Below are 27,819 nucleotides of genomic sequence, written 5' to 3' on the forward strand. Positions count from 1 at the left end.
AAATGTGTTTGTTTCTGTATCTGTGTGTGTTTCATCTGCTCTTTTTCTTTGGCTCTTTTTCTTGTTTGGTTGTTTTGTCCTATTCTGGTTTGTTTTGTTTTATCTTACTGAATTTTATGATTATTCCTTGATCCCTGTTGGCTTTCTAAGGACAGACAGGAGGTGAGTGGATCCCCATGGAAGGGGATATGGTGACCAACTGGCAGGCCTTGGTAGTGGGGAAACCATAATCACTATATCATAAGAAAAAAAAGATTTTCAATTAAAAATTGAAAAGAATATTTTCCCAGGAATACCTAAGTTTGACAGCAGAACTGACAAAAGCCATTCACTGTTACTTGGGGTGAGATTTATTGCCTCCTAGGAGACAGGTGACATAAAGGCCAGCTCTAGGGAGTGTGGCTTTTATTTTATTTTTTTAAATCTTGTGGGTTGAATTGCTTAAGTGTTAATTCTAAGTACTTTTATCATAAATATTTAAAGCAAATAACCAATTTCTACTTAATCATAAACCATAGCTCTTATTAGTCTGAAAGCACTTGCGTGGAAAATTACATATCACTTTAATGTATTTTCTGTCTGTTTTTATGTTCATATAAAATGACAGCCCACAGATGCATGATGACATCATCATCAGTGAGCTAAAGGAAGCAAAGGAAATCCTTTGTGAGCTGATCACTTAATTCGTGCTTCTCTCTACATTTCAGGAGGGAATGTCTGTGTATAGAGTCAGCCCCACAGGCAAGGACAGCTGACATTCAGTTCCTTCAAAACAAGCCTCAAATTTAAATACATTGTCCTCCAAATGTCCCTTGGTGCCAATGAATGTGATTTTTTTTTTTTAAATGCTACATTAGTTTCTGTAGTTCATCCCACTCGGGTCCATTGCCTTTTCCCTAATGTTGTGTCCAATTTTAAATGACTTGAATGATGGGTCGTCCATCTTTTACCTGGCCCATGCAACCACTTAGTGCTCAGAAGTCCTGGGCCTCGTTTCCTATGACAGCTGTACTGTGGCAGACCCGAGGAAGGGGTGGCAGAGCGCATGAGACTTTAATTGCTACCTAATAGGCTATAGCAACATGAACATTTTATTAAGAGGGCATTTAAAATTAGCATTATTATTCCAGAAGATGCTTTCACACCACAGTAAAAGTCATGCTGAGAGTGTCTGATATGTGACCTAATTTCACCGCTTTCTTAATTTCTTCCCATTATTCCCAGTAATATACCTCTCAAGCCATTTTATATTCTTTTCTTTGTTCCTGTCTGTTTCCATAAATTATTTTATTTCTCAGAGTATTCTAATAACCATATATATGTGTGCAGACACACACACAAATATATGTATATATACACACACATATATTTTTGAGGATATATAATGTATATAAAACACAGGGTTTTTTGAGTTAGAATAACTTTTTTGGTATTGGGGGATGTATGTGCATACGTGTGCACATGTACTCACAGTCACACTTGTACAGATGTGGGTGTGGGCATGCTTGTTTGTTTAGAGCCAAACTTTGACTCTGGATACCTTCTTTTATTGTGTCGTGTTTCCCTCCCCCTTGTTTTTCATTGTATCTCACTTAAACTTGAGCTTGCAACCTCTGCTAAACTGGCTAGCCAATAAGATCCCAGCAATTTATCTACCCCAGCACCCTGTGCTGGGTTTATAGGTGTGTGATAACATGTCTGGCTTTTATATGTGTTCTAGCGATGTAAACCTACATCTCATGCTGGCACAGCAAACACTTTATCTATAAAGTCATCTTCCCAGCCCCCAAAATACTGTGCCTTTTTTTTGACGGTCCTCCATTGTTTATTGGTTATGAATTGTACAAACATTACGTGTATTAGCGGTAACGGTGGAGCTGCAGAGTGTTGCTCCTTCTCCAGGCTGCACGGCAAGAGCCACCAACAAGTGTGGTGGAACTTGTGGCCCTTTCCAAGGCCACGGCTCTTGCGGCCTGCAGATGTCAGCCCACGCATCTCTTTGTGCTCGTGGACCGGTTTGGTGATCCATTGGGTGTCAGGGTTTCTTCTGATAGCTTTATGGAATGGATCAATGAGGATAACCTCAAAATTTGTATGTGGAATCTTCGCCAACCCAGTAAGAATTCAGGACTCAGCCGGGCGATGGTGGTGCACGCCTTTAATCCCAGCACTCGGGAGGCAGAGGCAGGCGGATCTCTGTGAGTTCAAGACTAGCCTGGTCTACAAGAGCTAGTTCCAGGACAGGCTCCAAAGCCACAGAGAAACCCTGTCTCGAAAAACCAAAAAAAAAAAAAAAAAAAAAAGAATTCAGGACTCTCAGAGCCCCACAGAGGCGTCCAGCTCTCTAAGCAACAGACTGAATTCTTCGGGCAAACCTTAGCTGGTTCAGACCATGATGGACAGGCTTGCCGTATGTCACACCCTTGGGCACCAGGCGTTTGCGGCCAGCACATCGGACGCGAATCGTGTATATGGTGTAACCTTGCTTGCCCTTGTAGCCCAGCCTCCACGTTTTGTTGGGCCGGGTTGGGCGGGGAGCCCTGTGCAGAGCAGACAGTTGGCAGTACTGCCAGCAGTGGGCCCTCATCAGGAAGCGCATCACCTCCGACTGCTTCTTCGGCCACAGATCCTGGATGTACTTGTTCGCACCCATCTTGGCTCACCTGATGGCCGCCAGAGGAAAGCAATACTGTGCCTTTTAAAAAGTGTTTATTGATGGGTTCTATGGAACTAGATGATGTTTGCCTTCTTGTCCTAATAGTTAAGACAGTGGGGATTTAAACACCTTTTTCCTCCAAAATCTGAGTGTGTAAGCCAGTGGTGAAGTATGTGCCTAGTAGGTGTAAAGTCCTGGACCCGAACTCTAGCACCATCAAGTTAAACAAGAAATCCCTTCATTTTCTCCTTTTGTCATTGAAATCTGTCATCTCTGGGACACTCTGTTTCTACGAGTATCATAGAAGGCAGATTTCAGTAATACCTTTGAGAAAGGGACTCTTCTCTTCAGCGACATTTGAGAAGCCCTGCCATCACTCCGTTGCTGTTTGATACTATTGTATTTTAAGTGATCTCCAAGCTGCTGACGGTTGTCACTTAGAAACCTCACTAGTGGTTTTTCTTTCTTCTGCTCTATCATCAGGTTCTTCAGCTTTGCTCCTGCACCTTTGGTTCATGATATTATCCCACTAGCACATGGCTGCCTTACAAAAAGGATTTGCCTTTTGTTGTTTTGAGAAAGATGTCACTATGTAGCCCTGACTGGCCTGAAACTCACTCTAGGTAGACCAGGCTGGCTCTGAACTCATAGAGATTCACTTGCTTTACCCGAGATTAAAAGCGTTCATTGCCACACCCAGTCCACAAAAGGGATTTTTTGGCAAAGAAAGCACTACCTAATTGAGAGTGATTTGAGTCAAACCTTAAATAGCAAGTTTCAAATTTTTTACCAATTGGATAATTTTTGTCCTTACTTCCTTAGGCATAATCTATATTAATAAATAATTCACATAAATATTGTTTGGTGAGTTTTAACAGTCTTTAAACATTGTTAAATTCCTGTGTATAACTGTTACAATAATTACCTTTTGTTTCTCCACAGCTATTTCCTCAGTTTGCAAATATTTTCATAACCTCAGGGCACTGCACTGGGTGATTTGAAAGGGAACCTGAACAGTGCATGGACTGAGCTTTCAAAAAGACCTGAATTTTCAATAAAAGTGAACATTTATCCCTTCGGGGTGCGAGGCACCTACAGTAGCAGTGAACACTGAGGGGCAGACACTCTACAGTAGCAGTGAACACTGAGGGGCAGACACTCTACAGTAGCAGTGAACACTGAGGGGCAAGCACTCTACAGTAGCAGTGAACACTGAGGGGCAGGCACTCTACAGTAGCAGTGAACATGGAGGGGCAGGCACTCTACAGTAGCAGTAGCCTAACCATTTCTTCCTTATGCCCAGGATTTGAAATCATGGTCATTTCTCAAAGGACTTTAGGTGTTATGAGGCTAGTGCTGGAAAACATACTGAGAAGGTGGTCCAGTAGCCCAGTAATCCAAAGGAGCACCAACCCCAAATTGATGAGTCTTTCCTTTTGTAGTGTGCATTTTTTTTGTGTGGCTGTGTTGTGTTTGTTGTGGTGTAGACTGAGATCCCTTAATACAGTTCTTCATGTTGAATTATCTTCATTGTGCTTCATTGCGGAAATTTTGATGCTGTTATGAATCATAATTTAAATATTGTATTTTCCAATGGCCTTAGACAACCTGTTGAAAGGGTCATTCTACCCCAAAGGGGTTGTAACCTACAGGTTGAGAACCTCTGATTTAGCCTAAGGGTTTCCAAGCCGAGACACACAGTAGACACACTGCTTCATTTCACTTAACACACTGTAAGAATAGCATGTATGTATTTCCAAAGTTCCCCAAATAAGTCTGATTCAGGATCTGATCTAAGAACCACTTCTCTACACCATTTGTGCCTAGGTAGGTTCATGGGGTACTCAAGGAGACCTTCACTAAGCTAAGATGAACACAATTAAGTCAAAAGTCATTTCTCCGTTACATGAGTGGGAAGCAGCACTCTTCACCTCTCAGCTCCCACTCTTAACCCCTGCAGCATTTCAAGTTACTCGGGTCACTTCTGCCTGGTGGTAACTAAAGCTTTTGCTCTCCGGCATCTCCCTCTAGTCTGCCTTTCTTCCACTCCGTCCTTCCAGCCAGACTGTGTGTCCACCATGGCTGCTCCTGTTCAGTTCAGTGTCAGCTCTGCTGCTCTGTCTGGTCTTTCTTCTCCCTTGATTTTCCTTTCCCACTTCCCTTAGCCTCTTCCTTCTCATCCCTTGGTCCTCAGCAACCACATCTAGGAAGCATTTCTTGGTTGTCCCTGTCTTGAGTGAGGCGCCATTGCCATGTGCCATCATGTTGGTAGTGTAGAGTTTATAGGATAATTATTAATTGGTATTGAAGTTTCTGTATGTATTAAAACGATGGCCCCTTTAGAAATTGACTTGTTCACAGTCATTTCCTTATCTGATAGCTAAAGGGCTCAGCATATGGTAGTTGCCCAGTAGAAATGCTAAGTAAACTGCGGGAGTGTGCTCACTTCACCTTTTCTACTGTGTGTCTGGTTCCTGTAATTCCCTTAGATATCATTACTTCCCCCTCTACAGATGAGGGAACAGGCTTCCAGAAGGCAAATGAATAAGTCAAATCTGAGTTGCTCATCCAAGTGTCTTTATGAAATTGATGTTTTACAATCGCTAGTGTTACCATTGCCTCTGGTGATTGTCCTAATAATTCTTTAAAAGATGGGATATTGTATAGTTTTGTCCTTAGTTTTCTTTTCTGACACTTGTATTTTCCTAGTCTTCAGTGTAAATACAGGTTCAGCTGTGTATTCATTTTGAGAAATCGAAGAGGCCAGTGATGAACAGAAACAGATTGCACCTCAGCCTCCATGCCCATTATCTCTTCCTACAGAGTAGTAGCCTTGTGAGCCCACAGCTTGAGCATCCTTCCTGAGGAACCTGCCTTAAAAGGAAGAAGTGAACTTCCTTTCTCTGCCCTGATAGAATAAGCAGTGAAGTGGCCTGATGCTGGCCAGAGCAGGGAGAGCACAGCAAGCCAGAGTGATCTGCACAGACTTATTCAGCCCTGGGTAATTGAGTTTCTACTGGCTTCTTTCTTCTGAGACTTAGCATTGAAATTATCGAGGGAGGTACTGTTTCCCTGGGCACCAAGACAAGCTGCATTTTTGTCTCTGCCATGGTCCTTTTGATTCAGCTTTGTGGACTGATGCCTTGCACGTTTTGTTTTGTTTTTTGTTTGTTTTTTGTTTTGTTCGAGACAGGGTTTCTCTGTAGCTTTGGAGCCTATTCTGGAACTCGTTCTGTAGATCAGACTGGTCTCAAACTCACAGAGATCCACCTGCCTCTGCCTCCCGAGTACTGGGATTAAAGACTTACACCACCACTGCCTGGCAAAAGAGCCACCTTGCACTTCTGACAGGGACTCCAGAAAAGAAACAGGGTGAGCTCAGATGACATAATATCAGTTCTGCTACAAGTCAGGCTCAAAGTGGTCTTTTATGGCCCTGGTGTGTTAGACTGTGTGTGATGCAGGCTGAGAATCAGTGGTGTGGCAGGAAAGGGCCTGAAAGATGAAGGTGCTGTATGGAATGCAGCTCAGCTTCAGTGGCTCCTGGAATGGAAATGACTGCTGGTGGCTTGGGTGAACTTGGCTTCCTGAGTTAAAACCAGACCTGTCCTGGACAGACAAGGATGAGTGACCATTATGTTTAACCGGATGCTACTGAGCTGAACGAAATGACAAGAGTTGAAATATTTCCCCTTGTTTTACTCCTGTCTAACTCATTCACTGACCCAGGGAGACAGTCAGCCAACCTGAGGGCTTCCTGGGACAAACAGAAAAAGCAAATGGTCCCTGCTGAAAACCCCCCTACCCATTTGGCTCTTCTGTGTCCCACTTAGAGCCCTTAGCACTCTGGGAGGTATGCATGGCTTTATTTGCCTACCCCAGCCTTCTGCCCCCTCCTGCTTCTGTAGTAGCTACAGGATTAAGGAGGGCACTCACTGTGCTCTTCCTCCAACTTTGGCACTTACTTCCCATCGTTCTGTGTTAGATGCAGCTAGCTGGTGTGGGGTATTTGGGAGCATCCAGAGGACCCACAGCTGAATCTGTTGGGTCCCCTGCGGCAGCTGTTCTCTGAAGCAGCAGCAGCGAAGCAAGGGTGTATGGCGGATATGCAGGAAGAACAGCAGACAAGTCTCCGCTCCAGAGGGTTGAAATCAGCCCATCTGCATGTGGAGCTAGTGATTGTACTAGAAAGTGGGAACGGGAGGAGATGGTGTTTTCCAAGTTACCAAGATAGAGCAGCCAGGATGGGCTGGGCTGTGCAGCTGTTTCAATGTGACGATGATATGAATTACTTTATCTTTGCGCAGTGGGAGTTAACACATCCCCCTTTCTACTAGAGAGAGAGAGAGAGAAGCTAATAAAACTAGTCAGTCATTTGAATCTTTGTGCAGAATGGTGATAATTTATAGGAATGTCTGGACATATCCTTGTTTGGACATTTAATTAGTGAAATAGCAGCCTAGAAGATGAAATAGCTGAGTTGGCTGAGACAAGCATTTGAGGACCTGGGAAAAGGAATGGACTAAGAGGGGCTGGGGAAACACCTGCAGGGTGATGTTGCTAATTCAAGACAGGAATAGAATTACAGTCCTGGGGCTGAAGTGGGGATGGGAAATGGGAGAAATGGTTATTATGGTCCTTCCAGTTTTTGAGTGGCCATTACAGCATGAAGGCTAGAGGTCTCTGACTCAATAAGGCCATCAGAAGTCCTTGCTTGGACTCTGGTCTTTACCAGAATACCTGAAGAGATGGGCATTCCTTTATGTTGGAGGAGGCTGCTTGTCTGTTTCCCAGATGCTCAGCCCTGAAATAATTGCACAGAAACCATATTATTTGCAATACTGTTTGGCCAATAGCTTAAGCATATTTTTGGCTAACTCATATCTTAAGTTAACCCATCTCCATTAATCTGTGTATCACAATGAGGCTGTGGCTTACCAGGTAAAGTTCTGGCGTCTGTTTCCAGAGGGGCTACATGGCTTCTCTCTGACTCTGCCCTTCTTTCTCCCAGCATTCAGTTTAGTTTTTCCCACCTATCTCTGTTCTGCCCTATCAAGCCAAGCCAGTTTTCTTTATTCATTAATGGTAATCACAGCATACAGAGTGGAATCCCACATCACCCTTATGAAGAGTAATGACGGTTTCAGGTGATGGTAACAAAGGGAGCACACATCAGTCTCACACTCTTCTGAATAAAAGTCCCAGCAAAAGAAGAGCAAAGGGACTGTGTTGAGGAGTAAACCGTTAATTCTAAGGAAAATGAAGCATGAAGCCGAGGAACAAGTGCTTAATGACTTAAGAGGCTCAAGAAAATAGAGTCCAGAAGTATTGGGTCCTCAGAGAAGGGCACCAGACTCCTGCACGGTGACAATTAGTAAACCAGGCAGGAGATGACTGACAGGAGGAGGGTTGGTCAACTGTAGCTTTGTGAAAGGAGCATGAACTCTAACCCACTGCAGAGAACTTGACTGGTTCTCCCTAAGAGTGGGAAACTGGGGGGTAAAATAAGGGGTGCTAAATCAAATGGGGTACCCAGCACGTGTGTATGTGCGCGTGCGCACACACACACACACACACACACACACGTGCAGAGTTTCTGGTCTTGTTTTATCACTTGCTTCTAGGTCACTAACAGCCAGGCCCTTATCTTCCTTCTACAGGGGAGTTAGCAATGTCTCTGTAGCTAATATGGCCAGCCCAAGAGGGACAAGCTAAAGGAAGTGGGCTCTGTCTGCCAGTTGACTTCTTTAGGGAATCCTAAGGTGAAGCTAAAGCTTTCCCACTTATCTTCAGGGTTCCTATTGTGTGCCTAATTCCCCCTTTCCCAACCTGGTTGACAACCAGACATGAGAAAACTGGTAAGTACAATGCTTAAAGCAGACAGAGAAAATGTATATAGGGAAATTAAAACTTCACAATGCAGTGCGGTCCTTAGAGAGATTAAAGTCCATGCTACAGTTTTATATCAAGAACAGGAACCGTTAGAGAATATGAAGTATAATCAGATATTTAATATATTAAAGCGGACATGGAAAGTCAGTAAGCAGCCTACACAGCAAAGTTGAACTCTTGCAGAAAGAAAACCAAAATGATGAAAAGATGGCTGAAGAGAAGGCATAAACATAGAGGTCAAGGTTCAGAGGTTCTGACGACTGAAACCTCACGTGTTATTTAGAGAAAGCCCAGGGAAGAAGTTAGCACTAACAATTCAAGAAATTTTACCCAGACTGAAATATATGGGTCCCACATTGCAGACCCCACCCCAAGATGTATCTTCATATAATTCCTCTTAATGCCTGTCTGTAGATGACCCACATGCTTCTAGACCAGGCCATAGTGTTAAAGAAGAAAGAGAGAATTTGGGTCTGGTGGTACAATGGCTGTTTAGTAGCAAAACCAGTTGACTGACCAGAATATTCTACTCAATGCTCTCAAGGAAAACAATTGATAGTTTAAAGTTCCACACCCAGATAAAATGCCTGTTGAACAGGAAGATGTACTAAGGGTTTGCTCAAAGTCTGTAACTTCATCACCCAGGAACCATTTCTCAGGAAACTTTAAGTAAGTTTACTATACCAAAGTCGCAGAACAAAAACGGAAGAAAGGAGAGAATCAAAAGCAGTTGCAGAGTGGATGTGAGGGTTTAGGGAAGAGGGTCTATGTTTGACTGAAGCTTCTCAGGAAGCCTAGGAAGATAGCTTCAAAAGAAAGAAATTATTAGGTCCTGTTGATGTGTCAGAATATTTTGAGAGCAGCGTGTCAGCTGAGGAGAGTTACTTGAAGGAAGGGTTTAGTGGGGAATTCCTAAAATTAAGCACAACAAAAATCTCTTGAGCCATGATCTCATGGTGATGCATGCCTATAACGCTAGCACTTGGTAAGCTCAGGTAGACAGATTTCTTTTGAGTTTGAGGCCAGCTAGAGAGTGAGACTCTGGCTCAAACAAAAACAGAAACAAAAGCAACCTAATGCCCTTTCTAACTGGGAAAACCCTGTGTAGGAATTAGGTGTGAATAACATTTACATAGCATAAAGTAAACAGTATTGATCTAGCTCAGAGTTACAGTCTACACTGGGGGATGGGAATGGTCCAGTTGGAGAGAGAAAGCTGACTCCTGTCTTCTGCAAAAGCGTGGTCGATAATGCCTAAACCAGAAGATCAAGAAAAAGCATCTGAAGCATGTTGATTATAGATGCAAAATAAATCCTAAAATAATGAATTAAAGGAGATAACAGTGGTTCCTCTGGGAAGGGGAAGAGATGGAGCATGGAAGGTTTGTCATAGCAAGCCTTATAGACGATTTGACTTTCAACTATTTGCACAGATAATATTATTCTTAAAACTAAAGAGGAGCAAATAGCAAAGGCATCTTTGGTTTGCTTCCGGAGGTCAAGGACCAGAGGGGTCACAGTAGCTTCTAGAGATTGGACAGAATCTTCTTGTTAATGAAAAAGCAAAACCAAAAACCCTCTTTTGCAAGAGCACATTACTGTGTGTGTACAATGCCCCCAAATGCTTCTTTGCTTGAGTTTGTGAAGGAGGTGTAAGGCTTGGCGTTCTCTCTGACCACCGACTTAGGCTGTACCAAGAAAGCCCAGGGCATGAATTTTTGAACTCTAAAGACATTTTGGGGAGGGGAAAAGGTCCTTCTAAACTATTCCACCTCCAAAGCTGTTTACTAATCCACAAGAGATGCGACAGACTTGAGAGTGACCTTCAGCCGCGCAGAGGTCTCACAGCGCCAAGGGTGTGTACAAGCAAAGACTGGCCGGTTTAATCTGTTGGTCGGTTTAGCTCCTGCCTAACAGCCCTGTAACAAACGGGATAGTGCCACTTGGACATCTTCCCGTTCCCGCTTTGTTTAACATTCTAAACACTTGACTAAGTCTCTTATAGCTGTAGCATTGACATTAGCGCTGTAATCTGCCTTGCTGTTTGGAAATTGGAGTATAGGCTTCTGTGGCAAAATCGGTCACACACTAGACCTTAGCAGCCCTGACGGGTACACTATGTGTGTTCATGCTCACTGAGGCTTGTCCTTGTGTTTCTCCTGTGTTTGCATTTCCTGTGTGTTGGTGGTGAATATTCTCATTTTCTCTAGTATTGTTTTTATTTACTTTCCTATTCTGCCTCTTCTTGAGAGCTGTTCATCATTAGTCCGCTCGCTACTTGAATTGTGTGCCAAGTGAATGGCTGTGTAGCTTTCCCCATTCTCCTCCCCTTCCCTGAGTAGAGGTGCTGAATTTCCCCAGGACAAGGGAAGGTCCCTGAAGTTTTCTGTGAACGTGATGACTCTGGGGATATTGGATGGAAAACGTGGGGCTATGGGAGTTGAACTTGTTATCCCCAGCACATTTAGCATTCTTAGGGTCTGTTGTTCAGAACACAGGTTTCTTGAAGTAGCTGTAAAAGACACAGGCTTTGGGGTTGTCAAACCTTAAAATCTCCAGTTTGAAGATACGACCATTGATATGATATTTAATACTGTCCACATGTGAAGCACACGTATGATAACATGTCTGAACATGTGTTACTATTGGCTGCATGTTGTATGGACTGTGAAAGACTGCATGTGTGGTGTGTTCAAAACTGTTAGCTTAGATTTGAATTCCACTACTGCTTCTCAGCAGAGTGGAACAGAGGCTGGTATCCTCCGTCCCTGCGCTCTGTGACACTCCCAGTTTTTGACACTTTGAGACTATCGTGGCCAGTCACCATTGCATTTCTTGGAGTAGCCAATGTTTGCCACCTTGGGGACCATGAATGTTTTCTTTGGAGAGTCAGAGTGCTTTCTTGTGTACACTTCCACAGCTAGCATATATAACTGCATAAATTAATGGCCTTGTAAAAATTGTTTTGTTGGTTTGAGATTTGGTGTCTCTCAGCAGCCCAAGCTGGCGTTAAACTTTTAGCCTCCTGGTGCTGGGATGATAGCCATGAGCCGATCTTCCTAACCATGTGACTTCAGCATGCACACACAGAACAGATACCTTTTGATCACACCCATGACCCCAAATTCTTCCTCTTCTTATTTACCTCTTTTCCTTCTCTGTTCACTCACCTGCTTGAAAAGAAGAAAGGAAAGAAAAAGTCGGTCCTTAAAGTTTGATTGCCTGTGCCCACCCTAGTTCAGGTGATTGCCTGTGTCCACCCTAGTTCAGGGAAAGAGAAACGTTTTGTCTGCCATGATTCGAGACCCCCCCCCCAGCAGGTATGTTTTATAGGTCACAGTCACAAAATGAGTTTTTTACAGATTCATAAGGAAGCTAACATTTTCTTGTGCTTCCATTAGACTCCTTCATCTGTGTTGGTGGAAGTTTTCAGCCTATTAGGTGAACTAGGAAAGATAGTGCAGCCATTGCCAAGATAAAACCGGGAAGTTCTCTTTCCCGCCCCCAGCATGTTGGGCTAGGGAAAAATTAATGAGAAAATGCAAATGTTGAACTCTTGGTACTGTAGCCTGCTTGTTAAGATACACTGTTTCATTGAATTAAAATGGTGGTGTCTTCACGTTTGCTGCACACAGAGCAGGGCTTGGGCTTTCTCACAGTTGCTTTGTCCTCTCCGTATCCTCCCTTTTCCCTGCCTTTTTCTTCTTGTCTCTCAGATTAATTTTTATTTTATATATGTCATCCCTACTTCTGCCTCATAATCTTTTGAATATTATAATCTGAAGAAAAAAACTAAACCATGAAATGTATAATTTTCCCAATGAAAATTGGGAAAATTGATTCCTCTGTCTAAGTTGTAAGATGCCTGTTTGGTTGGGTTTTTACTTTGTCCCACTAAGGATCTGAAATAGGTGTACTGGACCTGCACCCCAGACTCATTAATGTTGGACGGAGCTGGTTATGTCCTCCCATTTGATCAGCTTTCACCCTGGGTAATGGTTTATAGCTGTTTGACCTTGTAGTTAAGCATGTTTGTCTGTGAGGGTCTATGATCTTCTAAACAACAGATAATTGGTTGATTTTTTAAATTTGTTATCTGTCCCTTGACTTTAAATGTAAGTTCACGGGGAGGGATTTTATCTGTATTCCCCACTATGGGAGTAGCAGGCACATGACAAACAGCAGATGCTTATATCTGAGCTGGTAGCTTTCTGTCGGGGAACGTTGGATTATTTTATCCACCAACGTCCTCTTTGTATTAGCTTCTCTGTTGCATTAGTTTTTTTCAGGGAAACAAGATGACTTCTTTTATTTGCTCTTCAGGTTGAGTGTCTTCGAAGCGGGTGCATGAGTGCTCCCTCCACAGGGCCCAAGGCCAGATAGCAAGGGGTCTGGTTGCTCTCTGAGTTGGTAGCCTGTGCTTAGGCTCACTGTACAAAGTGTTTAACCTTTCCATTTCTCCCTCTCCAAGTGCGCAGTGCTGCAGGGACTTCTCCAGCTTCCGTAGAGGAGAATCTATAGCGCCACAGACCAGCCAGAGGGAAGGCTTTCTAACTGTTACAAATCTTTCCTGTTGCAACATGCTTTTTCTAGAAGCTTTTTGTCATTCTGGTAGCAAACTGTTTTCCACTAGCTGCCTTAGCAACAAGACCCAAAGTCATTCCCCTCTAGCTTGTGGTCTGTTGTTCAGAGCACTAATGTAATACCCAGAATTGGAGGAAGAAACCTCCAGAATTTAGCTGCTCTGGGACTTGAAGGATCATACCTGTGTTGTCTCGGGAGCAGAAAAGAAAAGAAAGGCCAAAGGAAACCTTGAAATGGCCACATCCCAGCTCACCCCAGGTCTCTAGTGAGAGGTATAGCTTGTTTTTGTAGGGGACTGTCCCCGGCCCCAGCAAAGAACAGCATTTCTCCTCAGAGTTCTCGGAAGAAAACAGAAACATGTTCAACACTTTAACCCTAACTCTGGCTTTCAGTAGTTTCTGTTTATGCCAATAACACGAAGTCTAATTTGAAAATAAACTTTGTTTCCTAAAGATCAAAATTCTATTGTATTTTTGTATTTTAGATTAATTTGATCCCTTGAGATCTTACTTAAATACTTTTTTTTTTTTTTTGGTTTTTCGAGACAGGGTTTCTCTGTGGTTTTGGAGCCTGTCCTGGAACTAGCTCTTGTAGACCAGGCTGGTCTCTAACTCACAGAGATCCGCCTGCCTCTGCCTCCCGAGTGCTGGGATTAAAGGCGTGCGCCACCACCGCCCGGCTTTACTTAAATATTCTTAACAAATTAAATCTTATCTGATAACAGACCATGCCTAGTACAGAACATTAGTAACTGAGGCAAAGGTTAAGGGTTAGCTCTAACCACAAAGTCAGCTTGGAGTCTACCAGGACTAGAGACCAGGGGGTTAAGGTGGACATGCACAGTCCACTGATTTTTCTTTAGTGTATTAAGATGCTTGGTATCTTCAGTGTTAGCTATGAGACATCAGCTCTGGAAGCATTCTGACAGAAATGATGGACAGATGAAGGATATGAATTTTTACTTTTCCACATCAGGCAAATAATGCCATGAAATCACCAAAGCAAAATATTAGCCTTCTTTATGGAAATGTCAGGTTCCTCAATGAATTAAAACTCTTAACTTCCAAGGTACACACAAAAATATGAGCCCTTCGGTTGGACTGAACAATTTACCACACCTCCCGGGTTTCTTTCTCCTTGTCTGCTGAAGAGGGAAGCTTCTGAAGGAGGGTAGAGGCTTTAAGCTTTAAGCTCATGTGGGGGCATCGCTTCCACGAGCATTGAGACAGGCCTAGAAAAGGGTTTTTTAGCCTGGGTGACCAAAGTAGGAATACCATAGAGTCAGGAAATGTTCATTCTTACTAGAACCTGTTTCCTTCAGCCCATTATGGCTCTATGCGATGATGTCACGTCTGCCCTATGGCCTGTCCCACTGTACCATCTGGGTTCAGGAATACTCTCCTAGGTGATGTCCCCACCAGTCTACTCTAAGGGTATCCTGCTCTGCCACACTCTGCCTTTGGTAACTTTACAATATTGAACTTACTTAAATACTCTGTAGCATTTCTATTGTTGACTTTTTGTGGGTGGTTTTTATTGTTAATTATTTTTTAAAATCAACAGGATCATACTGTGTATACAATGTACTGAGATTCACACCCCTTCCTCTTTTATCCTCTTCCACCTCCACTGACTCTCTTCTCCCCACCTAATCCCCCTCCTACCCTTCTGTCTTTCCCTCATTTTCTTCTTATTTGGGGGCCGTGGATACAGGCAGTCATAGCTTCTGGGTCTTCATGTTTGCAGCAGCCATGTGATATGAAGTCAGTGCCCCACTGCACTCCTCCCTACCCTGTGGTTTCCACATCCATGTGCCATCTTCTTCCATCATGTTCCCTGGCACGAGGAGGCATGACACAGATGCCCTATTTGGAACCAACCACTTAGCAGCCACATATTCTTATCACTTTGACCATCACCCATTGCCAAAACAGGCTTCTCTGGTCAAGGCTGAGTGCTGCTTGGGTATATTAGTAGGAACATTTGGAAGGCAGTTCATGTCCATTTGGCAAAGCATAAGTAGTGGATTCCCCCTGGATCCTGTGACCAAGCTCCTTGGCCCCGGCTTTTGAGCAGTTCTACAGTGCTAGGCATATACTCCTTCCACTGGATCTGATCAGGAGGCAGCTGGTTAGCCCAGCACATCCATGACACCATTGTACCAGTAGGCATGTCTTGCCAGGCAGTTCACTATTATAGCATAAAGGGTCTGCAGCTGGATATGATTGCTGAAGAAGGATTCTCTTCCCTTGATGGCCTGCATACCACGTCCAGCACATTGAATGCTGGCTACTAAAGAGAGAGCTGCCAGCTCAATTCCAACTTTGTTTCTCTGTCTTTTATATCTAGAATATGTGGTATCTTCAGCAATAGAGTTTTACTGACTAGTTTTGGAGGGCAGTCAAGAGCAATGGTAATAACCCACTTTGCTCTGATATCCTCTGTGGTCTACCCGACCAACTCATAGGACGGTATCCTGGGATTTGACTTTGAAAACCTATGACTTGGGTGTGTTGCTGACCTCTCTTAGTAGAAGAGGAAACCAAGGTTCAAAAATTTTTAAACATTTTTCTCTCATTTGACTTATCTAACTACATGGTGAACTGCGCTGCTTTGAAGCCCACATTGTTGTAAAACTCTGCAGTGCCTTCCTGTTCTAGTAGGCTGTCCAGAACATTTTAGCTTATCTTATTAAAGAAGACAAAATCCCTTTCACCCATAGTCTCTTAGCACTGAAGAACTTTGTTATTGAAACATCTTGTTCTGAACTGTGTTCAAGGTCCGGGCTCTGTCAGCCGCTTGAAGACAGTGAGCACAAGGAAGGCAGGAGAGTGTTGGAAATAGACTGGTTCCCTGGGACTCGTGTGGACGGCATTCATCTTCCCCAGAACCCGCCAATCTGCTGCCTATCTGCCTTCTGCGGCACCGTTTAAGTTTTAATTATCTCCACACTGAGCTGCTGTGTGGAGGACCTCTGAGAGAACAACGTGTAGTGCTCCGGCAGCTAGCACAGCTCTTCATTGCTCACTGACGCTGCCCTTGCCGCCCCGCCCTTGTTACCAGGTGACATGGGTGACCATGCACCGCAGAGACAGTGCTAAAGAGCGAAAAGTCTCGAGCTTTGTTTGCTATCTTGTGGCAGAAGAACGATGTCTACTTCTCTTGCTCAAATGTTAGGATCACTTTGTTTTGCTTTTTCAAAGAAAGTTCAAAAACAAAACAAACAAAACATCCCTACCCTTTCTCGTGGGTTTTCAGTTAGAACTTCTCCTCCACTGTGGGGTCTGCATTCTGAGCTCTAGTGAGGAACTGTGGTTGTGATCAGGGTAGGTGCTTGTGAGCCTCCTCAGTCCTTGCGTAAGAGGGTCTCCAAGAAAGAAAGGCCTCCCCAGGCTGTCAGCACTCACTGAAGCCTGGCCCTTTACTGACACCCATGCTGATTCTAGTTGCTGTCTTCTGTGCAGGAAGGAGGGGCCTGGCTCCTTCTGGCTTGTTTCTTTTGGTGTTCCATTTCTTTCTTTTTTCTTTTTAAATTTTTTATTGAGTTCTACATTTTTTTCTGCTCCCCTCCATACCTATCCCCTCCCCTTCAACCCTCTCCTAAGGTCCCCATGCTCTCAATTTACTCAGGAGATTTTGTCTTTTTCTACTTCCCATGTAGATTAGATCTATGTAAGTTTCTTTTAGGGTCCTCATTGCTGTCTAGGTTCTCTGGGATTGTGATTTGTGGGCTGGATTTCTTTGTTTAAAAACCACATTCCATTTCTGAAGTGTGGGTTTGGGTAAGGACTTGAAGCCATTGCTGTAAGTTATGCTGTAATGGTGCAGGCTTAGAAAGCATGTGAGCCAGGGTGACAGGGCTTGTTATGGTGTGATGTACGGTGATGAATGGCTCATTTGACCTCAGGATTATGGGTGGAGATAACACTGTTTTCATTCATGTGGGGCTTTGACCTGGAGACATAAGAGTGTTCTTCTCGTATCTAGTATTTTCTTTATTGTCACAAACATTGTCATTAAAGTTGTAAAATGTATTCCACTACAACTGTTTGTCCCCAGTTGCTTATAACCGTGTGGCAAGGGAAGGCAAGATTGAATTGTTTTGTCTGTCCTTGCCATTTACATCAGATAATTGCAAAATGACAATTATCTGAACTTGAAAGCTTGATTCCATGTTTAAAAAGGGAAGGGAGGCCGATCAGCATCTGCTTTAGGCACTGCCAAGGGGAAAGGCCCTGTTAGTCATCTCCTGGCTCTTGTACCGTGCACAGTAGGAGAGCTCCTTCTTCTTGGGTAACTTAACCTTGAGAATAGGATCTCATCAGATTGTATCAAACTGCCTGCGCTGAGGTTGCAGACAGCAGCACTTAGGCTGCCTTGGCCATGTGCGGTTGAAAGTGCAATGCTAGTTGAGTTCCTGTGGTTACAGGAAATGACCACAATTAGATTCGGGCCAAGGTGCCAGATTTAGTACACCCCTTCCCTTCCAGAAAGCACCCAGGGAGACTTTAACTGTCTAAAGTAAAAGACAACACAATTTGTACTGCTACTCAGACCATTAAGAATCTAATTTAAATGAACTCTCCACCAAAAACAAAAGAAAGCTCTGTTTGTCTGCATTGAGGCTGAAGAAGTCAGAGAAACCTTCCTGGTGCCTGCAGGGTTCTGGTAGGAGCCAGGTCTCAGCAAGGGAAGGACGACTCTCCCTGCACTAAGTCCAGGCATTCTGAATAGCTAGTCCAGGAAATCCCATTAAAATATGGGTTATGAAGATGAGTGATCGGCTTGTGTCAAGGAGCAGATGGCTAAATGAGGTGCACAGGGAATGCCATGAGGCTCAGGCTGGAAGAAACAGAGGAAGATCGCCCATAATGCGAAACCCCTAAATACAGTCTCCTTAATGTGAATGCTTCAAATAGTCTTTTACATTATGCAGTTAATTCAGAGTGATGAGAAACATTAGGAAATTACAGAATTAGTGGACAGCGATTAACATAGAAGTAAAATTATATCATCTAAATCGAAGGTTGTTCTGTGTGCAGAGGGAGGGTATTACTAAAGCCTTGCCCAGCCTGTCATTTCCTCATTGAAATCTGTTCTCTCAGTACATAGTTCATAATTTGGAAGAACGAGAATTGTTAGTTAATCTAGTTATTTTTCGTGGTTCTTCCTTTGAATTCTAGTGCAATAACATGGAGTACATTCCCTATGGTATTGTGTGACACCCAGAAGACTATGTACTCACTAACCTGTGAACTGCCGTCCTTTTAGAGCTAAGGGGGCAAGTGGCTCCAAGGTTTAGTGCTTGTTTGTCGGTGATGAAGCCTCTGGAGAAATGGATAGGGTGAAGAGGCCAAGACACTCCAGACCTGCCCGGTGAAACTCCACACCATGTGCAGATGGCAGAGCCGTGGGGCCCAGAGGGAGCTGCAGAGCGGGCTGGGTCCTCTCTACAGAGAAGGCTCCCCAGCAGTCAGGTGGGGGGCTGACTTCCTAGAGGGACTTGGGAGCAGCACCTAAAGAGAAGACTTCCTTCCATAGTGGTTTTCAGTAGGTTATTTGCATGTTTCCTTCCGAACAGGGAAGCAGTATTGATTTCATGCATCTGCCTGCAATGGATGGATGCTCTTGGAGCTGAAAACATTTGATTTTGCTTATAGTTTTGCACTTATACCCAGAGAGACTCCTAGTCATGAGTCAAGGTAGAAGCTGGTTGTTATTCTCCAGAGTAAATGTCTTGTGGATTTATATTTGCTCTGTGACATACAAGGGTTGAACTAAATAGTACCTGGTGTGATTTCTAGGTAAGTCAGAGCCAAGGTTTTCTTAATTAGTGAAACGGCATGGCTATGAGCCAGCCAAGGAGGTTGACTTAAGAACTCTCAAAGTTCCCTCTACTCTGTGGTGCGATGTGCCTTACCTGCCTAGCCTGGTGTGGGTGTGGCAGAGCTCATTCTAACACGTGTGCTTTCTTTTCACCCTCAGGTATATCCGAATAGTTGGAACTCACAACACAGTGAACAAGATTTTCCACATTGTGGCTTTTGAATGTATGTTTACAAACAAAACCTTCACTCTGGAAAAAGGCCTAATAGGTAAGTATTACATGATATTTTTGCATATATGCTTAGATACTTTGCCTTCAGAATTTTCTTAGTCTAATCATCTTAATCAGATCTGATTAAGGACTTGAGTTGATTTTTAAATGTCGTATGGCTGAGTGACAGAGGCTTTATTTGTAGAAGAATTCAAAATAATAAACCCAGTAAAGGAAAGGAAAAACAAATATGAGTATTACAGTACAGCTAGGATTGGAAGCGTTTAGGGAGTTGTCCAGATTTGCAGAGTAGAAAATGCTCTTGATAGCCAGGCAAAGGCCTTTCTATATTTAATATAGTTGAGACTGGGGAGAATGTCTAGTATTGATCTGATGGTCATAGTTTCCAGGGCTACGAAGGCGTGTTGGCTTTGATTTGATATGAATGGTATGTGTAGCTGGGGGAATGTTTTCCTAGACATGTCAATTCCACATTTGCTCTTCTTAGCCAAATTACCCTCGAGAACGCTGCAGTCTATAATTTGAGTAAGACCGCAATGCTGAACTATGGCTGAGGAAGTCAAGTTACTGGGTGGGAGCTGCCTGGCTACTTTCTCCCAAGGAGATTTTAAATTCTGGGTTAGTTTGGGGGTGGGGGCAGGCTTTGTTTTAGTCATTGCTTAGCCCATCCCTGCTCTTGGCCTTGCTGATGTCAAGAGTGATATGTTCTTTCCAAACAACTTACTCCGTGCCCTTGGGTAGTTCCTCACCTCCTGCATACATAGGCTTGTGAGATCCTTGAATTTGTGCTTTTGCTGTAGCTTTCTTTGAGAAATAACTCACAGCATGTTGGGGGCAGAGCATGCTTTTGTCTAGCCTTACCTAAAATAGAGTTCTGTGTCTTTAGAAGAGAACTCTGTTCTCTTGTCCATGTTGGGACACAGATCGACATTAACGTAGTCTTCAGCACGGCAGTGACTAACAAAGGATTACAAACTCATACACAGGCAGTGACGTTTGCATGGCTGGAGCCTGAAATTCCCTGTGTCTGCTCTTGCCCTCACAATGTGCAGAAATATCAAGACTGGGAATTTTCCATTGAGAAGAGGATTTTTAGAGCTCAACCAAAATAATTATTTTTCACTTTACTGTTAATATAATTTTAAAAAAATTAGTAGTGCTGTTTTTGTGACTTTCAAGTCATTTGAAAATTAATAAATTTGAAGCACTCAGTGGTGGCATTGTCTTCTAATTCTGTTGGGTATGTAGATTTGTGGGTACAGGCTTCCTAGGTCCCCTGAAGACTTTAGGCCTCATTGTGTGCAGTCAGGAGAGGCCTTGCTGAGGAAGATCTGAGGAGACCAAGAGCTTTCAGATTCACAACCTGTGTGACATCATTTCAGGCCCAAGGTCTGCATTCTTAAACATGTTGTATCCATGTAAATTGGTCCCCTTCATACTGGAGGAAGAACACAATTGTTGATACTGTAATTACCTAAGAAACAGGCCCATCTGGTAGAAAAGCCTGTACAAAACTTGGTATCGGTTATGGTAAGACATGCTTTCTTGCGTGTTTAGTGGAAGCTGATGCAGTCAGACTGTCCAAGGCTGTAATAGTCGCAGGCTCATCAGATGATGGGAGAGGACTGCAAACGCAGGAAGTTGTTTTGATGTCTGATAGGACACTTCTTCAAGCCCCTTTCAATGTGGCATACAAGTGTGACTGCGAAGATCACTGCAGTGCCACACCTGCCATCGTCCCTCAGCCATGCAGGAGCAGCAGCGGCGCCAGTAGACAGGTATACATGTGAACTCACCAGCAGATGACCTGCCGTGGCATGCACTCTGGACCTCCTGAGGGCCATCTCTATAGTTGAGAGCTGCCCAGACTAGGCAGAAGGGAGGTGGTGTTGGTGGGGAGGAGCATGGTGCTCTCTTTACCCTGAGTCTGACATTGCAGCTTTGCTTAGCTTACAGAGGTGTTTAAAGTAGTCCTGGACAGATGTGCATGTTGATTATGTCAGATGCATTTCAGCAGCACATAGCCCTTAGCTAGCAATTCTGCTGGGACCTCCAAGAACGGAGTGGACACTGCCCGGGCACAGGCAGATAGATGTACCAAGAGGTGGGTCTTTTAGATGAAACCTCCTTGAGAGCCACTCACTAAGCTCGATATTGTCATGACTGGAGAGAAAGGAAGACAGCAGAAATACTGTGCATATCTAATGGAGTGTCAAGGCCTCCTGTTATGTCTAGATTCATAGATTCTTTCTCAGTTCTCAGTCTTCCTTCAACAGCTCAGGGTCTTCTAATTATTCTATAGACCTTCAAAATGACTAAGTCATTTGTGGTTTTTATAATCAGATTTTAGTGTTAAAACATGGAATGTGGCCGGGCGGTGGTGGCGCACGCCTTTAATCCCAGCACTCGGGAGGCAGAGGCAGGCGGATCTCTGTGAGTTTGAGGCCAGCCTGGTCTACAAGAGCTAGTTCCAGGACAGGAACCAAAAAGCTACAGAGAAACCCTGTCTCGAAAAATAAAAAAAATAAAAAAAAAAAACCAAAAAACATGGAATGGTACCATGAAGTGTGTGTGTGTGTGTGTGTGTGTGTGTGCTTGGGAAGGTTGTTTTCTATTTGGTTTGGTTTAGTTTGGTTTTGTCGACCCTCAAACTCATAATCCACTGTGTGTTTCTCACATGCTGGGATTGTAGGTGTGTGGCACCATGGCCTGTACCTTCCCCTCACCATGCTGCTTCACTTGTACAACTTAGCAGGAAAGCCTGCAACTTGGCCAGCTTCCCTGTCCCTGGGAATGTGCCCTAGCTGGTCCTACCACCACCTCGCTGCTGCTCTTGCCTGTCACACTTGATTGATGGCTGCTTGTGCATCTTCCCCGAATGCATCCTCTCCTGGCAAAGCGGGCCTGTGGTGACTGTCTCCTCTCTGTGTTAGAAAGAGTTGCAAGAGGCCCTAGCATGGCACCAGTGAGGCACCGAAGCAACTCCTGTCTTACACATTCCTGACCTCCCAAGTGTGGTGTTTGCTCAGTGCTCTACTTTGTGATCTTTGTATGTGTTTGCTGAGGTCTGATTATTTACAGCCATTGAAAGATTGAGTATCATACTAGTATCTTGTAAACAGAGATCTCTTTTTGTTCCTGGCCACACAGACCTGAATAATCACACAAAACTATATTAATTACAACACTGGCCAGTGGCTCAGGTAGCTCCCTAACTAGCTCTTATATCTTAAATTAACCCATTTCTATTAATCTGTGTATTGCCATGAGGTTGTGGCTTTCCGGTAAGGTTTTGATGTCCTTCTCCTTCAGCAGCTACATGACATCTCTCTCACTCTGCCTTCTTTCCTCCTCTATCTCTGCTTAGATTTCCCTCCTTGCTATATTCTGCTCTGCCATGGGCCAAAGCAGCTTCCTTATTAACTGATAGTAATAAAACATGTTCACAGCATACAGAGGGGAGTCCCCCATCAGTTACTCACTCATAGTCCCTACCAGCTGTCTTTGAGAACAACACACAACCACTTAGTTTTGTCTGTCTGTAACTTCCTCCCCACCAGGTCACTATTACTCTTATGTGTATGCTTATCTTGTCTGAATGTGTGTCTATGTGCATATGTCTACCTGGTGCCCAAAGAGGTGAGTAGAGGAAGTCAGATCCACTGAAACTGGAGTTATAGAGTTGTACACCACAGTGGGGTGCTGAGTCCTCTGCAAGAGCATCCAGTCCTCTTAAACACTGAGCCATCTCTCCAGCTTCACCACTAGATTAATTTGAAGTCAATCATAAGTGTCTTATCATTTCACCTGTAAATATTTCATTATATATTTTTAAAAGTAAATTTTTATTTAGTATTATAATGCCATTATAATTCCTCAAATTTGAATAGTAATTTCTTAAGATATTAATAGGTCAGCCTGTATTGAAATGTCACCTAATAGTTTCAAAGTCTGCAGTGAGAAAGTTTGTATTTTGTAAGTTATTCAAATCAGAATTTTTAAAGGGAAGGAAACCTTGGCTTCCGTTCCCAGCACCCCTCCCTAGTAACCTGATAAGGCTCCTTACCTGCACTCTCCCAGACTTGCTCACTCCTTCTCTAGTAAGAGTTTATTGGTTGAAGAAAACAGATTTTTGTCTACAGTGTCACTGATGGCCTAAATTTTGGTCACTGAGCCCCAAGGCATGCTCACCCATTGCATTCCTTATGGCATAGCAATTAGAATCCAAGTCAGATTTTACTATTGTTTTTAGGTAACTGCTCCATAGTTAATGTTGTGTGTGCTACAGCATCAGGAAACACGTAGACATTCAGATTGTCTCCCCTTTGGGTATTTCCATCTATTGATGACTATTTCTCAAATCTGCTGCTTAGTGATTTAGGAATATAGAATGCTATTCCAAGTCTGTCTTTTTTAATAGCTAGAAAGAAAACATTTCTCTAAAGCTTGGTTTGAGAATCCTGAGATGTAACTTTCCCAGGAAAAGTAGGGTGAATGTTACATTGTTTTCCTTTCTGTCCCAGTTTTCAAATTGAAGAAGTGGCTCTCTAACATCCTCCAAGTGTGACCAAAGAAATAGATTTGGAGCCGGACAGTGGCGGCTCACACCTTTAATCCCAGAATTCAGGAGGCAGAGACAGGCAGATCCCTGTAAGTATGATGCCAGCCTAGTCGACAGAGTGAGTTCCAGGACAGACTCTAAAGCTACAGAGAAACCCTGTCTCAGGAAAAAACAACAACAAAAAAAAAACCAGACAGACAAACACATAGTAGATTTTTGGGATTTCTAAAGGAAATGTTACACATGTTTGCATGTTGGTAACATTTCTGTTGTTGTGATATGTGCATATATGTGTACATGTGTAGGTGCTTGTGGTATATAGGTTAGAGGCCAATTGCTGCATGTCTTCCTTTGTGGCTCTCCACCTTAGTTTTTGAGGTAGGTCTCTCGCTGAAGCTGCAGCTCAAGGATTGGCTTGACTGGCTGCCCAGCAAGTGCTGAGGATCCCTTGTCTCTGCATCCATATGTGGGTTACAGGTGTGCCCTGTCATAGCCAGCTTTTTACGTGGGCGCTGAGGCTCTAATCTCAGGTCCTCATGACAGCACTGCAAGTACTTTAGCTGCTGAGCCATCTTTCTAGCCATATAGCTTTTAATCATCAGTTATCATTGATCTTCAAACAATTGCTTATTTTTTTTTTTTTTTTTGGTTTTTCGAGACAGGGTTTCTCTGTGGTTTTGGAGCCTGTCCTGGAACTAGCTCTTGTAGACCAGGCTGGTCTCGAACTCACAGAGATCCGCCTGCCTCTGCCTCCCGAGTGCTGGGATTAAAGGCGTGCGCCACCACCGCCTGGCAAACAATTGCATCTTTGATTGGTCCTTGGGAGCTGCCGCTATGGCTCAGCATTTCTGAGTGTCTGTTTGATTCTCGCATGACACAACACTGGGTTCATCTTGTTACCTTCCCACCCTTGATTTGGAACCAGTCATTTCTTCAAGAAACCCTCGTTTTCTTTAGAGAGAGGTGACACTTGCAAATTTGCACAATAGATGGTGCTTGTTACTACCTTTATTCCTGTTTCTGGCCCCTTCTGTTTGCAGAAGTAGGAAATGGATGCTCATAGTCTTATTTAACAGGTAAAATGTGCCATTAGCACATCCTGGAACTTCGATTCAAATTTACTTTGGTCTTTTTGTCTTCCATCTCCTTTTCAACCTCAGCTACCAGTGATACAGCACAATAATTCATATACTCTGTCTCTATTAATATAAAATTGTCTTAGAGTAGCAGTACCAATGCTGTCATGGACCATGTCATTACTAAAAATAGTGTAACTTTTTTACAGTCATTTTTTATGTCCTAGGGTATATCTCACTCAGAATGTATAAGAAATCCTATCTTAAAGTTAATTGAAACTGCTCAGTGTGGCTTAGCATTTCAGTATACAGTTAGGTCCATCTATTACTGTGGACTCTGCTTTCAATTTGTAGGCGAATGCCATTACGGGCAGCTGCTGTAAGTTCATGACTGCTCGGCTATGCAGTGATTAGTAGGTGACATTTTGCAGCCCTTCTCCCTGTCTTCTGGCTCTTAGGTTATTCCTTCTCCCTTTTCTGTAATATTCCTGGACCTAAAGAGGAGTGGTACAAATAATCGTGTTTAGAACTGCACCCTCAAGCATCCTTTAGTCTCAGTATTTTGTGGAGTCATGGGTTTCTGTATTCACCTCCTCTCACTGCAAAAGGGTTTCTCTGATTTAGGCTGAGAATGACCTTGTTTCAAGAAATAAACACATATTTAGAAGACAGATTGCTGTTCCATCAGTTTAGCTAAATAGCGGTTGTGGGTTCTTCCCTAACACTTAAGGTTACCTTGGTCATTGGTTTTTGACTGGGTTTACAGTTCCAGGGATGGGTTCCCTCTTACTGAGTGGGCCAGAAATCTAATCAGTGAGAGTGAGTGTCTGTTGCCCATAATAGTCTTGTTACTGTTGTACCAGTGGATACATCTTTCCTTGCCCCGTTGGCATTGTAGATTCACAGCGTTCACATCTGGGGAAGACTGCTGATACCTTTATTCCCACAACAGTCTACAGAGCAGCATCAGGCACTGTGAAAGCTACCCAGCATGGAGGATGCTTCCAGCTCTGAAAATTTCTAGAAGTAGCAGGTCACAAAACAAAAACCCTAATTCCAGGTCTGGCGTACCCCTGAAGGGAATGCCCAGAAGTCCCTATAACAATACAGACAGTTGTCATCCCTCTTTGTTGTCCATCAGAACTAGTGAATGAGACTATATTCCGAAGATATCTTAACATATTTAGTGTCAGTGGCAACGAAGCAATCCAGTTGGTTGTACCCAATTAATATGTTTTATTTTGGGCTCTAGGAGTATAGTGATATTTCATTTGTATTTTAATAAATGAAGCTTGCCTGAAGTTCAAAGTAAAACAGCCATACTGATCAGCCTTACAGACCAGACAGTGGTGACACATACCTTTAATCCCAGTAGCCACACAAATTTGCTTGAGAAACCGGGTGACAGTAGTGGTGCATACCTTTAATCTTCGCCCTAGAGGGGAGGCTCAGTCTCATTCTGAGATTCCTGGAGACAGGATCACCATTTCAGACTGAGGTAGAGGTAAGAGCCAGTGGCTGGCTGTGTTGCTTTTCTGACCTTCTGATTGAACCTTAGTTTCTGCCTCTGGGTTTTTATTAATTGTGCTGCAGTTGTTGCCTGACATAGGTTGTCATTTGTAGATGGAGACTGCACTTTTGTTTTCTGGCTGCTCAGACCCTAATAATCACACAGAAACTATATTAATTACAACACTGTTTGGCTGATGACATATTTCTAGCTAGCTCTTACATCTACATTAATCTATTTCAGTTAGTCTATGTTTTCCACGTGGCCGTGGTGTTACCTCATTTTCTACATATCTTGTTTCCTTGTCTGGCGTCTGCTTGGCTCTGCCTATTCTGTCTCTATATCTCTGTTCAGGTTTCCTGCCTGGCCTTATTCTGCTAAGCCATTGGCTGAAATACAGAAGGCCATCTTACGTCATAGGAATTTGAATTTAAAACAGGTACATCAAAAATGGGTTATGTTGTAAGAATAAAATAGGTCTCTGCACTCTAACACTGCCCCCCCCATATCACACTACTACTGAGAGATTCTTCACCCCTCTCCAATATTATACTAATACTGAGGGCTTCCAGTCCACCAATATCACACTAATACCGAAGGATTCTAAACACCACCCCCCTCCCTCCCGCGTGTATCACACTTAATACTGAGGGATTCTAACCCCCTGCCCAATATCACACTAATATTGAGGAATTCTTCTGTGAAGATAGTTAAGAAGTTTGCACTTTGTTGTTGTTTTCAAGAAAGGGTTTCTCTGTGTAGCTCTGGCTGGTATGGAACTTACTTTGAGATCCAGGCTGGCCTGGAAGTCACTCTGTAGACCAGGTTGGCCCTCCAACTCACAGAGATCCACCTGCCTCTGCCTCCTGAGGGCTGAGATTAAAAGCATGTGCCCCCATGCCTGGCATAAGTTTGAGCTTCTTAATACAGTGGTATGGTTCACATAGAGAGGAAGTCTTAGGAATAAGCAGTCATAACAAAAACATGGTTAATGTGAGACCATAATAACAGATTGTTTTCTATAATTGAGAAATCATATCAAGAAAAATTCCAAGTAGCTCATATAATTTTTTAAAATACCTAACCATAAAAAAATTAAGGAATACAATGCAAAAAATACAAGCTTAGTAGAAATACTGTCAGAGGGTTTTTTTAAAGATTTATTTACTTATGCCTATCTGTGAGTGTATGCACCTGTGTGGGTGTCACAGCGTCCAGAAGAGGTTGTTAGCACCCCCAGAGTTTCATGTGTTTAATGGTGCCTGTTTTGTTACACAAGTACTAAGATATGAAATCCAGTCTCCACATTGTGCTTCTCATGTTCTTAATTGCTAATCCATCTGCAGCCCTTGCAGAGGTTTGAGTTCAGTTACTTGGAGCACTCAGCTGTAGATGTATTGGAGGGTGAGGATCATGCAATGCTTTTGAAGTCCCTGCGGAAGGGTTCTCAGAAGAAGTTGACCTCTTGGTAAGAAGTAAAAT

The 27,819-nt window shown here is 43.3% G+C and overlaps 1 protein-coding gene and 1 pseudogene across 1 annotated transcript in view; one reads left to right on the top strand and one right to left on the bottom strand.

Moving 5' to 3' along the window:
• The window catches only part of Btbd9 (BTB domain containing 9), a 365,934-nt gene that overhangs the window by 216,667 nt on the left and 121,448 nt on the right, over positions 1 to 27,819 (top strand). The window contains exon 7 of the mRNA XM_057794462.1: positions 19,118 to 19,227. Within this exon, the coding sequence (XP_057650445.1) occupies positions 19,118 to 19,227 (110 nt within the window). The remainder of the gene's footprint in view (positions 1 to 19,117; positions 19,228 to 27,819) is intronic.
• On the bottom strand, positions 1,860 to 2,653 carry LOC130890503 (60S ribosomal protein L15-like; annotated as a pseudogene).

The sequence above is a fragment of the Chionomys nivalis genome, chromosome 19 (genome assembly GCF_950005125.1).
Source record: "Chionomys nivalis chromosome 19, mChiNiv1.1, whole genome shotgun sequence".
In the NCBI taxonomy this organism is placed as follows: domain Eukaryota; kingdom Metazoa; phylum Chordata; class Mammalia; order Rodentia; family Cricetidae; genus Chionomys; species Chionomys nivalis.